Here is a 14,508-nt window from a genome sequence, read left to right on the forward strand (position 1 = left end):
CTCAGCCAAGTGTGATCAAGGAAAGATGATTAAAACTTTGTAGCTTAAGCCGTGTTGTCAGGAGAAGCTGTGCAGTAGTTTCCCAAAAATGGTGACAAGCACTGTGACTCTCACGTCTAGTACATTGACTAATTTCTTTCACATAAGTCAGAGTTTCCAATGCTTTCTAATTTCACATTGACTTTCCCAAGCCCCTTCTTAATATAAGCCCTACCTCCAACCGCCCCCCGCATCAAATACTTTCCTACTCTCCTCTCAAATCATTCTCCCAAAATTTCTGGTAACTTTCTCCCTATTTTTATCCAATCTGCTTTCTCCTGATATTCCCCCAGAAGCTCTACCATAAAAACTACTTTGCTTCCTTTGCAAAATACTTTAGAATTCTAACTTCAGGCCAGGTGTAGCATCAGAACTTAAGGGCAAGTGGAGACTGCCAGGTGGTACCAGGTAGCAAAGACCGAGGAATCCAACCAGAAGGCAGAGTTGAGGTTTTTCTGACCTAGATATTTACCCTTGCCTGTTAATGGAAACAGGGACACTGGAAAGACAGAGCTTCCATAGGTAGATATGCTGGAATAGAGAAGAGAGTGGTTTGGGGGAAAATGTAAGATGATGGTATTACCATTGGGTAAAAAAAAGGGCCAAGGCTACAAGGAGATATAGTCTAACAACCTTAATCATTCATAATTTTATGAATCATACACTATTTCATCCTGAGGCTCTGCTCCAAGAACCCTCGTAATATCTAAATTATCTCTGCCAGTATTACACCTGTTTTCATTAATGCAGCAAGTCGTTTCTCTCAGAAGGTCGTGGAATACTTGGAACATTCCCTCATCACAGGGCCTGCAAGACAGTGTTGTATAACGGAACAGATACCTCCCTAAAGGGAAGAAAGGCAAATGTGGTCAGTCTGCCACATTTCATCACCTTCCTAGCAATGACCTCTCTCCAGCACCTCCTCAGTTTTCTGTAGACTGGACTAAGCCCCCAGACTGTGTCTGCATTTTGTCTGTGTCTCTCTAGCCATGACCAGGCAGAAGACATCTGCCTCCCACACAGGCCCCCGTACCCAGGTCTGTGTATGGTGAATCCCTCTTCCCGCCCTCTCCCATGATTCCAGATTCCCTCCACAACTTGGCTCCAAGCATTGTGGGCACCACTGGTGATATTTTGTGTCTCTCTGTAACACCACCCCCCACCTACCTGTAGTGAGATCACTAAAGTAATAGTGATCTGTGGCACAACTCCTGTTTTTCGAATATAAATTAAACTTCCAGCAACTTTTCATGCCACCGTGGCAAATGGATCCATCAAAGCGTTCACAGGAATTGCAAAATCGAACCCCTGAAAAAGAGAGGCCCTTTAAAGAACAGCACTAGGGAAAGTGATTCTGCTTCAGAAGTATCTTCCCACCCGGAAACATTTATATCGAAGTGGCGCAAACCTCATGAGAAGAAAGTTGACACTAGTCCTGGCCTCTGTCAGGGGACCTTACTCCCTTGATTGGGTAACAGCTATGACCCCCAAAGAAGTCAGGGACCCTCCCAAGTCTAGGCAGGAAAGAAGACACTGGAGTATTGAGTGGGGAGGGGACAATGTGTAGAGAACTCAAGAATGTCTCCCTCACTGTGGCATTATTTATCCAAAAACGACAAACCAGCTACACCGTACATTTCCATGTCAGGACTCTGTTTCCTGTGAAGAGAAGAAAAACTTTCTTAAATGATTTCACAGCAGCCCCAAAACCCAAGTGTAGAAACCCCTTTCTCCCACTCCATACATTCTCTCACCACCCATTCGTGTGTCCCTCTCCAGAGCTTACCCTCATCCATGAAGAGCACTGCGAACATGCCCAGTAGAAGCAACCGGAACATCCTGGGGCCTTTTCCTGAGAACATCCCAGTGAGAGGTTCCAGCTTTATTTATTCTCATCACCTGCCCTCAGGCATCCCACTAGAATCACAGAATCATGAATTTCAGCTCAAACCACCTGAATGCTCTCTACAACGTTCCCAGAACAGGGTACATCCTGTCTTTGTTTGCATTCCTCCGGCTACTTGGAATTCAGCCCACCCAGACACCCCGTTTCATTTTATCATAAGATATTAATTCATATTGGCATAGAATCTCTTTGGTTATGTTTTCATATGTTGGTCTACACAGAACATTTCTAACTCCACATCCACATGACCTCCTTTCACATATAATACAGCTGGGATCACTAAGCACCTATGAAAGAGTCCGTCCTTTTCAGGCACCACACCACCCTGGGTTATCGCCTCAGCATGACCTCCAGTGGGACTTTGCCCCTCCCAGTGAGGCATCAGGAACAGAGCCCAATACTCCAGATATGGTCTGACTGCTCAGTGTAGAAGACATCGCTGATGGATAGGATGAACAGGACAGGCCAGGAAAAAGTGGGGAAAACATGAAGACCATCTCAGCTTCTCTTGAGCTTTATTCATCCATTTTTGTCAAGGAAGGCAGACATGATAAATGATTCCAGTGGGAGAGATTTACACTGCTGTTATGGGGAGGAAAAGGGAGATCTATTTGGACTGATCTTTGGAAAGGGTATGTAGAGGGAAAGTTAGAGAGGAAAGTTAGGGAGATTAGTTTTCCTATTGGTTCTCGGACTTTTCCTTACTTCCTCCAGAAGATGTCATACTTTCCTGCCACCCCTCTTTCTGCTCTCAGCTGCCACTTTCTCCATGAGGCATTTCCTGGCCACCATATACATAAAAGACCAAACCTCCCTAACTACACTTCCTTGTCCCTTCCCTCCTCGGTTTTTCTCCAGGGTACTTAACTCAATTTGTGCTCCTATAACTTTTCCTTATGTGTGCATTTTCTTTCTCTTCCCTCACAAGATGAAAACTCTATGGACACCCAGGTTTCAAGGGTTGCATTCATTGCTTTAACCACAGTACCCGTAATTATGCCCTGCACACATCAGATCATCAGACATATTTGAAGAAAAGGTTAATAGCGTTACTGGATACTGGTAACCTGAGAGGCACAAGGGAAGGGTACAAAAGTCTTTATATTGACAGTCCCTAATTCCACTTGACATGATGAAATTCTTAGCCTTAACCTTGCAGTTGGCAGTCACTACAGAGAAGACAGGCAATGGTAATGGCAGATTTCCTTGTGGTGAACACTGAGTGAGGGTTGGGCCCATTTATCTGAGTGGACTCATTCCCATTGCTCGACATGTGCTGCATGCTACATGTCAAGTACGATCCCTCACATAATCCTGACTATGAAGGCACTCCCCACACACCTGGGATGGAAGTCCAAGTATGCTGCCCACTTGCTGTGTGACCCTCAACATGTTACTTAGCCTCTCTGTGCCTCTGTGACCTAATAGGTAAAAATAAAACCATCACAGGTATATCTGAGGTAGTTGTTAATAAATTTACACAAGGGAAAGGGGAGAAAATAAACATTTGTTAAGGCTCTACTTGGGGTTAGACATTCTTCTGGGCATGTTACTCACCTGACATCTTTGAATTTTCTGAACCACCTTGTGGTTTAGAAGTAGTTGACCTCATCTTACAGATGATGACCAAGGATTCTTGAAGTTGAAGTGTTTTTCCTAAGGTAACAAGGTGTGCATCTGTCTGATCAAACAGGACATTATCAATCCATTTCACCACAAGGTTTACAGTCTGGAGAGGGGTTCCCAGAGCTGGAGCTCCAGGTGGGTCTACCTTAGAATCATCAGGACAAGGGGGGGCGGGTGGAGAGAAGTAGAATGAGTAAGAAACGAATCTCAATCAAAGAAAAATGGGTCTTTCTCTGTCTGGCAGAGACAATACTCGTCAGCAAAATCCCACTGAGACTAAGGGGTTCCAAAGCATGACTAAGATCTAGGATTTATGTGCCATTGTCAGAGAAGCAATTCCCATGGGGACCACCTTTATGGATCGTGCATTTGGAACATGTGAGACACAGGCAGCAACCCATGACCATAAGCCCCAGAGCGTCTGAGCTGGGAACATCAAGCATAGGCCTCTAGGCCTTTTTCCTGGCCTAGGAAGATACTCCTGCATTGTAATGACTTGGGCACCCAATTATTACACAGGTGGGTGTGAATCACAGACTCCACCCAACCCAAGTCTCTCTCTTACAGTTCATCCAAGGCATTTTGAACAATGTTTTCCCAGAATAAAAGTAACAGAAATTTTGAAGATACTTTAAACTTACTGATAAGTGAAAATCCCCATTGCTCCTAATTCTGAGAAAAGCAGTGTGACTACTTCACCACAGCTGCTTCCAATATAACTTCTGTACATGTATCACACAACCCCATGTTAATAAGCACTATCATGGTTAACATCACACATGTGATACTCTGATTTTTGCACTTAATATTTTATTGTGGAATTTGTCCCCTTAAAATCACTCTGCCTCCTATAATGTGAGGCCCAGAATTGGGCAGGAGATTCAGGAGCCCATCACCTGATAAACTCCTGTGAAAAGGCTGATGCCCCAGTTCTGACTTCCAGCCTCAGCCACAGCTTCAACTGGCTGCTCAGCCTATTGACACCTCTCACTCTACCAGCCTAATGTGGACTGCAGAAAGGCCTTGGACCCTTGGGGCCACCTCTCCCTCCCAGAGAAAGGAGGCTGTGTTGTCCAACTTGCCCTTTCTTCCCCACCTTTCATATCTGAGCCTCCAGAACTTTCCCAGCCCTGCCCCAAGTCCTCTCCTGGGGCCCAGAGCCTGTACCTTCTCCCCTCCATGCCTGGCTCCTGCCCAAGACTTTGACATTCCTCTCTGCTCCTTCCTATACCAGGAGTTATAGTCCATGCTGCCCTGCCCTGTCCTGTCCTGTCCTGTCCTACTCCTGTCCTGCCCAGAGGCACAACTTGCACCCATCCTTTATCCCTACAGAGAGAGGAGAAGGTGGTAGATTTGAGACCAAATTAGGCTCCTTGTAGTCACCGCAGAGTTGTGTTCACTTTGCCCCTTTAGGAAAACGAAGGAAAACAAAATAAAAACAAAAGTCCCCAAAAGAAAGCTTCCTGCACTCAGCAAGATACCACTTCTGCCAACTCCAAAGGAGAAGTGCCCCGGTCCTGCTCGGCAGGGAGGAGACCCAAAAAGCAGAATCACCATGGTTCCAGTGAGTCAGCGAGACAGCGGAGACCGGCCTGATGGCCGGGCTCTATTACAGCCTCCTCACAGGCAGAGAAAGGGAGCATGTGGCCAGGGTATAGTCACATTTCTTCTCCATGACAGTTTCTTCTCCATGCCATCTGGTCTGTATCAGACTAGACATCTGTATCTCAGACTTGACAGGATTTAGGGGCCTAGACAACTAGGTCTCCTGACACTTAGGCCTGCCTCAGACCCAAGCTCCCTCTAGCAGCCAAGAGAAACCCCAGGGCATTACCCTGCCTGTCTTGATACCCCCCAGTAACCCTTGACCCCCCCTCATCTCTTTCATGGCCAATCCACATCAGCCTGCTGACCAAGCCCCATGTACCCTCCTCTTAACCGCCCTCCAAGCTTTCTTCAGACTGCCTTGAAGGTACCATGGAAGGTGCCATTTTACCATATGCATAAAAGAGAGGAGTTGGGCATGGAAGCAATATAGCCCAATGCCTTTATTTTACACACAAGAAACAAGGCTCAATTAAAATGTCACCCCAATAAAAGGCAGAGGAAAACCATGACCCAGGTCTTCTTCGTCATCAGGCCACTGACCATGTTGGCAGGTGAGGAGGCATGGAGTATGAATTGGGCGTCAGATACGAATTCTGAGTCACTTCCTTCCATTAGTTCAGCTCCTGCCACATGCCTGGCATAGGGTATAACTTACTGAACTTGGTGAAAGGAACCCCATAGCCCTGCTCCTATGGCTTTGCCTCATTTGAGTCACCAGGATGCCAATCCCTGGAGGGTGAGAGGGTTTTCTCCTGAGTCCCTCCGTCCAGCCTTATTCCAGCCTTCTCACCAGCCTCCTGCCTTCCACGTGTGACGGTAGCACACCACCTTTGGGAGTGATGAGCATAGGGATGGGGCATTCCTGCAAGTCACCGCCAAATAGCAGTTCTGGAGCTGTTTCCATGGCTGCAGCTTCAGCAGATCTCCTCACTTGCCCTTCCCACTGCAGGCTGCTGGGACACTGACAAGTCAGGCTGGAGAGGAGGGACTGGATGCTGCAGCTCCCTGGCTGTGACCTCTGCCTGTCCTCCCCTGCCTGAGAAAACCTTTGTGTAAAGCACATGAGAGTGATAACGTTGATCTTAGGTTCAGACAAATGTGTTAGAAAGTTATTCGGGGAAAAGGAGGGCCCACTGCCATGCAACATAACTTTGTGGGATTCATTATTTCTATTTCACCAAGTAAAAGTGAACCAAATACTCTGCCATCTATTCTCCCAAAGGCCAAAACGTAAGGACATAACCGAGGTAAAATCATGAAACACTTGGTATTTGGGATTCCCAGGAGTCACACAGACTCACTAACCAGAGAGTAGGTCTTCAGTCAGCACTGGCCACTCTCAGCAGTCACTTGTCCAGGGAGAGGAGTGACCCAGGGCCTATAGCTGATGTTTTTGCATGGGAAGGGAAAGACTTGGCAATGGGCTTGTCTGCAGGAGCGACTTCTGAAAGGTCAACTACTATCACGGATGAGATTTGGCTTGCATGCTGGAGTGGGCAAGAGATCAAGAAGATCAAGTTTCTTCTAGATGGCCTTTGAAGTCAGGAGCTTTCAAGTTCAGAACAGATTGGTTTCTCTCAGATGGGTGAGCAGCTTAGAAGTTAGCTGAACTCTGATTCACTAAGATACAGTAAGAGCTCGACCTCTACAACCCAGGGTAATCTGAAGACAGAGATACATTCAGAGGATTGTGTAGATCCCAAGAAGGAGCTCCACTAAAGGTTCTGGGGATGCTCACCTTGTATCTTTCCCCATCTGCAGGCCTTCCTTCTCTTGGGGATTTTCTGGGAGCCTCTAAGTGCCTTGCCAGATTCCAAACTCCTAGGCATAAGTGGTTTTCTTCTAGGAGAATGCCTATAGCAGCCATTCCAGGAGTATTAGAGGAGAACCCGTTCCCAGATCAAACCCACAGTCAGGCACAATTACCAAGATTTTGAATGCTAAGTCAATTCTACCAATCCCACTCTGCTTTTCCAAAGGCCTTATCTTGAGTACTCTCATCTCTTTCTATCTCAGGATGACAAAACTCCTCAACGCTTCCCATAGCAAGTGATTGAAAGAGGACATCAAGGTCAGAGAATGGCCCTGATCACAAAGGGGCACAATCCTTAAATGCTATAATAATGACATCCGTAACAACTCCCGCTGTGCTGCTTACCCTCCTGGGCCTCACCCAGTGATACTATTACAACCTCTGCTTTTTCTCCCTGCCTCTACCTTTCTGACCTTTCTTTCTTGACAGGGCCTTTCTCTCTAATAATATAGCTTTTCCCACTGAAACCAGGGTGCAGCAAAGGTGGGATTAAAGACAGTGTTTGTCCCCTTGCTTAACTATGGCTAGAGGGGAAGAATTCTAACCCACAAATTGTTCCTATTATCATAAATAACAAGTTCTACTCTAGGTCAAGAAAGCCATCTAAGTGTCAAAACCATTTACTGTTTGGACAGCTGAGTTTCATACATTTAAAGCAGCTGTCTTGGGAAATTTGGTTGCATAAGAAAGAGGGGATGGTCTGATAACTGTTATGTTGAGTCACAAATGTTTGTGCACCTGGAAGAGCAGCTCCCCATGCCTACCTTTCTGATCTGTGATGTGCGAATAAGAACTATCTTGTTCCTTCCCTTCTCTCAGGTAGAATAGTTAAGAATATCCAGATACCGTAAAGTCGTAAACATCCATACAACCCTTTATTGTGGTGTCACCAGTAAGAAAGGAGCAGGGCAAGAGAAGTGGGGTCCTCTGCACTTTTTTCCACTGAGTCCCACACCATGACAGCAGCATCTCATCAGGAGAACATCATGCTTCAGACCATCTGGTTTCCAATCCCAGCTCTGCCTCTTACGGATTATGTGATCGTGCCTAAGTTGGTTAACTTCTCCATGCCCATACTAATTATGTATAAAATTATACTAATTATATACTTATATGAAGTATAATTATTATTTTTAAAATAATTATACTAAGCTCATGGGAATTTTGTGATGATAAAATGGGATGACGGAGGAACAGTGTCCACAACAGGAAAGTGTTCACTGGAGGTTTCTGGTTATGATTAGCATATGGAGAGTCAGTAGCCAAAGAATACCAGGAAGTGTCTAGGATCAAATTGAATAGAGGTTGTATTAGTTTGCTAGGGCTGCCATAACAAAATACCACAGACTAGGTGGCTTAAAAAACAAAAATTTATTTTCTCACAGCTCTGGAGGCTGGAAATCCAAGCTCAGGGTGCCAGCAGGGCTGTTTTCTCCTTCGCTTGCAGGTTGCTGCCCTCTCCCTGTGTCCTTACAGGGTCTCTCCTCTATGAAAGCACACTCCTGGTATCTTTCACTCTTCTTATAAGGACACCAATCTTATTGGACTAGGTCCCATCCATATGCCCTCATTTAGCCTTAATCACCTCTTTAAGGCCCTATCTCCAAATACAGTCACATTCTAATGTATTGTGGGTTACAGGTTCAGCATGTGAATTTGGTGGCAACACAATTCAATAACAGGGATCCTGGTTGGAGCTAAGTTTAGCATGGAACATCAACTACAGTGCTTAACTGGCATAAACATGGACCTAATAATACAGATTACCTTTGCTCTCAAATATACTCACAAGAAGCACAGAGAAAGCCTGGACAGCAGTAGTTTGTATTGCTTGTAAATGAAGTCACTGAAGTGTTGGAGGCAGTCAGCCCTGAGGCAGAGGGGCAGCCAGGCATGAGAGAGAGCCTCTGGAGCCTGGATTGAGCGCTGCCTACGGTTTCAAAGCAGCCTTACACAGAGTAGCAGAAATTCACATGTTCATCGAGTACACATGGACATACAGAAAAGGAAAAATAGACACGAGGACCTACTTGAGCGGGGAGGAGAGTGAAGATCAAAAAACTGCCTATCTGGTACTATGCTCATTACCTGGGCGACAAAATAATCTGTACACCAAACCCCGGCAACACGCAATTTACCTGTGTAACAAACCTGCACACATACTCCCTGAACCTAAAAAAAAAAAAAAAAAAAAGTTAGAAAGAAAAAAAAAATAAATTAACATATTCAGTTTCTAACTGTTAGAAAGAAAAAGTTCTCTGCCTGGGTATCGAGGCTGGAAAAATGGTTATGGAGGCAGAGAAAAGGGAGCCACACAATACAGTTTGGGAATTCAGCACATGTTGGTAAAAGTGATGGCTGATGGTTTTCATAGCAAAACATCATTACAGAAACTTAGATTTCTAAAGAAGAGCTCTAAAAAATCTCACTGATAATTTAAGAGAAGAAAGAAAGAAGAAACATTACATTGGCATGAAGCTGAGATGTGCTCCAATCTTGTAGTATGACATTCTATCCCATAAAATCCACCCCTTACTGCTCAAATTAAGATTTCAAGCATTCTTCTCATTTAACTATATATAGGAGTGCAAAAGACTTAATGTTAGTAGCTGACTGCTTAACAATAATCGAAGAAAGTTTTAATAATACGGAGAATATCATGGACTTCGAAAGTGCATTTTTGAATGGTTTTAAAATAAAAAAGAAAAGCCTCCATATATGAAAAATATTCATATAAAATATTTAAACATTCATATAAAACAGTGGGGGTAGAAGGCAATAAAGAAAAAAAGCCATACAACAGAAACTAGCAACAAAGTTGTAACCGTTGTTTCTGGGTCTTCTAAGCCTTCTAAGGAAATCTGTGCTGCGTACAGTTCTTGGATATTTAAGCAGTCATGTCCCACACCACAGGAGCATATGACCCTTTATAACTTCATAAAATGGAATTCTATAGAATGGAAGATTAGGAAGAGAAACAAAAATAGAGCAAAGTTTTTAAAGTAGTCTGAATCTGCTCAAGGAAATATTTTATGCTTGAAGCAAAATCTCTTGGGGCCATTGAAAACCACATTCGGAAATTAATCATGTTGCATTATTTCCCAGCCAAATTACATTTCATATTTTTAAACATGTTTAAGCTTCCATTTACATTTTTCATAAGATATTATATAGTTGTTGCAAATTTTAATCAATACAGAAATGTGAAAAAGAAGTTGATGTTCTTGCCCACCCACCCTCAAATCACACACTTGCAAGATAACCAGTTTATACTATTGTCACACCACATTACATCAGTTGAAATTTTAGTTCCTGAGCCAACCACTATAACAGGAATCCTTTCAGTGAAGGAGTGGGGACCCTCCAGCAGCCCTGGCCTTTGAAACACTGTCTCTCCCGCCCCCTTCTGGACAATGCTTTGATGGCCACAGGATGAGGCTGCTCTTGCTAGTTTATTTCAGCAGAGAAACAGGCTCTGCCTGCCTCAAGGCTTTCATTCTTTCAGCAATATTTATTGATCCCACTTCTGGATTCCAGGCACTGTCCTAAGAGCTGGAAAAACAAAGATAGATATGATAGATGAGGTTTCTACTGTCATGAAATGTACAGGCAAGTAAACAAGTAAAAGAATAAAGTGTAACATATGCTATGAACAAACCCAAGAGCATACTGGCAAGGAGAACTACGAAATACAGCTGCAAGAAATCATAGATGACACAAACAAATGGAAAAACATTCCAGGCGCATGGATTGATTAGAAGAATCAATATCATTAATATGGCCATACTGTGCAAAGTGATCTACAGGTTCAATGCTATTCCTGTCAAACTACCAACATCATTTTTCACAGAAATAGAAAAAACTACTCTAAAATTCTAATGGAACTAAAAAAGAGCCCAAATAGCCAAATCAATTAATTCTAAGCAAAAAGAACAAAGCCAGAGGTATCACTACCCAGCTTAAAAAATACTACAATGCTACAGTAAGCAAAGCGGCATGGTACTGTTACAAAAACAGACACACAGACCAAGGGAACAGAATAGAGAACCCAGAAATAAAGCCACACAACACACCTACAGCCATCTGATCTTCAAAAACGTCGACAAAAACAGGCAATGGGGAAAGGACTCCCTATTCAACAAATTGTGCCGGGATAACTGGCGAGCCATGTGCAGAAGAATGAGAGGGTACTTGTGCAGGTTTGTTACATGGGTATATTGTGTGATGTTGAGGTTTAGGGTACAAATAATCCCATCACTCAGATAGTGAGCATATTACCCAATAGGTAGTTTTTCAGCCCATGTCTCTTTTCCCCTCCCCTTTCTAGTCGTCCCCAGTATCTACTGCTCCCATTTTTGTGTGCATGTGTACCCAATGTTTAGCTCCCACTTTTAAGTGAGAGCATGTGGTATTTGGTTTTCTGTTCCTCACCTACCTTTCACCATATACTGATTTCCTTTCTTTTGGGTACATGCCCAGCAGTGGGATTGCTGGATCATATGGTAACTGTATTTTTAGTTTTTGAGGAACCTCCAAACTGTTCTTTATAGTGGTTGTACTAATTTACATTCCCACCAACAGCATATGAGAGTTCTTTTTTCTCCACATCCTTGCCAGCATTTGTAATTGCCTGTCTTTTGCATATAAGTCATTGTAACTGGGGCGACATGATATCTTATTTTAGTTTTAATTTGCATTTCTCTGATGATCAATGATGTTGAGCAAGTTTTATATGCCTGTTTACCATTTCTATGTCTTCTTTTGAGAAATGTCTGTTCAAATCTTTTGCCCATTTATTGAAAGGATTATTAGGAATTTTCCTGTATAATTGTTTGAGCTCTTTATATATTCTGGTTATTAATCCTTTGTCAGAGGGTTAGTTTACAAATATTTTCTCCCATTCTGTAGTTGTCTTTTAACTTTGGTGAGTGTTTCCTTTACTGTGCAGAAGATTTTTACTTGATGTGATGCCATTTGTTTATTTTTGCTTTTTTGCCTGTGCTTGTGGCGATTGCTCAATAAATTTTTGCCCAGACCAGTGTCATGTAGACTTTCCCCAATATTTTCTTGCAGTAGTTTCATAGGTTGAGGTATTAGATTTAAGTCTTTGATCCATTTTGATTTTTGTATGTGGGGAGAGACTGGGGTGATTCTTCTGCATATGGATATCCAGTTTTCCCAGAACCATTTATTGAAGAGATTGCCTTTTCCCCAGTGTATGCTCTTGACAACTTTGTCAAAAATGAGTTCACTGTAGGTGCATGGATTTGTTTCTGGGCTCTCTATTCTGTTTCATTGATCTATGTGTCTATTTTTATGCCAGTACCATGCTGCTTTGGTGACTATAGCTCTGTAGTATAATTTGAAGTCAGGTAATATAATTTCTCCAGTTTTGTACTTTTCACTCAGGATAGCTTTGGCTACCCTTGGTCTTTTGTGGTCCCATATAAATTTTAGGATTGTTTTCTCTGTTTCTCTGAAGAACGTCATTCATATTTTGATAGAGATTTAACTGAATCTGTAGATTCAGCGAATTTGTAGATTGCTTTGGGTAATACAGACATTTTAACAATATTGATTCTTACAGTCCATCAACATGGAATAACTTACCTTTTTTTGGTATCCTCTTCAATTTATTTCAACAGTGTTTTATAGTTTTTATTACAGAGATATTTCACTTCTTTGGTTAAGTCCCAGGTATTTAATTTTATTTGTGGCTATTGTAAGTGGGATTACGTTCTTTATTTCTTTTTTAAATTGTTCACTTTTGGCATATAGAAATGCTACTGACTTTTGTATATTCTTTTTTTATCCTGCGACTTTATTGAATTTGACAGTTCTGATAGTTCTTTGGTGGAGTCTTTAAGATTTTCTAAATGTAAGATCATCTCATCTACAAACAAGAATAATTTGACTTATTTCTTTCTAATTTGAATGTCCTTTATTTCTTTCTCTTCTCTGATTGTGCTAGCTAGGACTTTCACTACTACATTGGATAACAGTGGTGAAAATGGGCATCCTTCTCATGTTCCACTTCTTAGAGAAAAGGCTTTCAGTTCTTCCCCATTCACTATAATACTAGCTGTGGGTCTGTCTACAGCTTTTATTATGTCGAGGTATGTTCATTCTATAAACAGTTTTTTGAAGGTTTTTATTATAAAGGAATACAGAATTTTATCAAATGCATTTTCAGCATCAATTGAAGTGACTGTGTGATTTTTGTCCTTCATTCTGCTGATATGCTGTACCACACTGGTTGATTTCCATATGTTGAACTATCCTTGCATCCCAGGAATAAATTCCACTTGGTCATAATCAATGCTGTTTTTAAAGTGTTGTTTAATTCGTTTTCTCCAGTATTTTGTTGAAAACTTTTGCATCAATATTCATCGGAGTTTTTTGGGTTTTTTTTTTTTTTTTTCCTTTGATACGTCTTTGTCTGGTTTTGCTATCGGGGTAATTAGTAGCTTCCTAGAATGAGTTTGGAAGTATTCTGTCCTCCTCTATTTTTGGGAATCGTTTGAGTAGGATTGGTATTAGTTCTTCTTTAAATGTTTGGTAGAATTCAACAGTGAAGCCAATCAGGCCCTGGGCTTTTCTTTCCCGGGAGATGTATTTTTTTTTTAATTGCTTTGATCTTTTTATTTGTTATTGGTCTGTTCAGGTTTTGGATTTCTTCATGGTTCAATCTTGGTAGACTCTATGTGCCTAGGAATTTATCCATTTCCTGTAGATTTTCCCATTTGTGGGCATACAGTTACCCATAGTAGCCACTAATGATCGTTGAAATTTGTGTGGTATCAATTGTAATGTGTCCTTTTTATCTCTGATTTTGATTATTTAAGTCTTCTCCCTTTTTTTTCTTTGTTAGTCTGGTTAAACATTTGTCAATTTTATCTTTCCCCAAAACCAACTGTTTGTTTCATTGACCTTTTGTATTGTTTTCTTTATTTCAAATTTATTTATTCCTGCTCTGATCTTTATTATTTATTCTACTAATTTGGGGTTTGCTTTGCTGTTGCTTTTCTAGTTCTTTAAGATGCATTTTTAGGTTGTTTATTTGAAGTTTTCCTTCTTTTTTGACATAGGCACTTACAGCTAGATATTTCCCTCTTAGTATCCCACAGGTTGTGGTATGTTGTGTGTTGTGTTTCCATTTCATTTGTGTCAAAAAAGTTTCCATTTTCTCCTTAATTTCTTCATTGACCTACTGGTCATTCAGGAGCATATTGTTTAATTATCATGTATTTGTATATTTTCCAACATTCCTCTTATTTTTGTTTTTATTCCTTTGTGGTCAGAGAAGATGTTTGGTATTATTTCAATTTTTTAAAAAATGGTTTAACATTTGTTTTGTAACCTAACATATAGTCTATCCTTGAGAATGGTCCATGTGCTGACGAAAAGAATGTGTATTCTGCAACCATTGGATGAAATGTTCCCTAAATATTTATTAGGTCTATATGGTCTATAGCGCAGATTAAGTCTGATGTTTCTGTGTTGATTTTCTGTCTGG

The 14,508-nt window shown here is 41.8% G+C and overlaps 1 protein-coding gene across 2 annotated transcripts in view; it reads right to left on the minus strand.

Annotated features, from left to right (window-relative positions):
- LOC139357618 (prostate and testis expressed protein 13-like) overlaps positions 1–14,508 on the minus strand; it is an 89,120-nt gene that overhangs the window by 22,396 nt on the left and 52,216 nt on the right. Inside the window, exons 4-7 of one of the 2 annotated variants that reach the window (XM_071075790.1) lie at positions 6,918–9,164; positions 3,503–3,601; positions 1,207–1,347; positions 772–883 (exon numbers count right to left, since the gene is read on the minus strand). In XM_071075790.1, coding sequence (XP_070931891.1) covers positions 772–883; positions 1,207–1,347; positions 3,503–3,601; positions 6,918–7,008 — 443 coding nt within the window. In that variant the 5' untranslated portion in view covers positions 7,009–9,164. The remainder of the gene's footprint in view (positions 1–771; positions 884–1,206; positions 1,348–3,502; positions 3,602–6,917; positions 9,165–14,508) is intronic. The other variant, XM_071075791.1, reaches the window with a different exon arrangement.

The sequence above is a fragment of the Macaca nemestrina genome, chromosome 12, assembly GCF_043159975.1.
Source record: "Macaca nemestrina isolate mMacNem1 chromosome 12, mMacNem.hap1, whole genome shotgun sequence".
Lineage (NCBI taxonomy): Eukaryota > Metazoa > Chordata > Mammalia > Primates > Cercopithecidae > Macaca > Macaca nemestrina.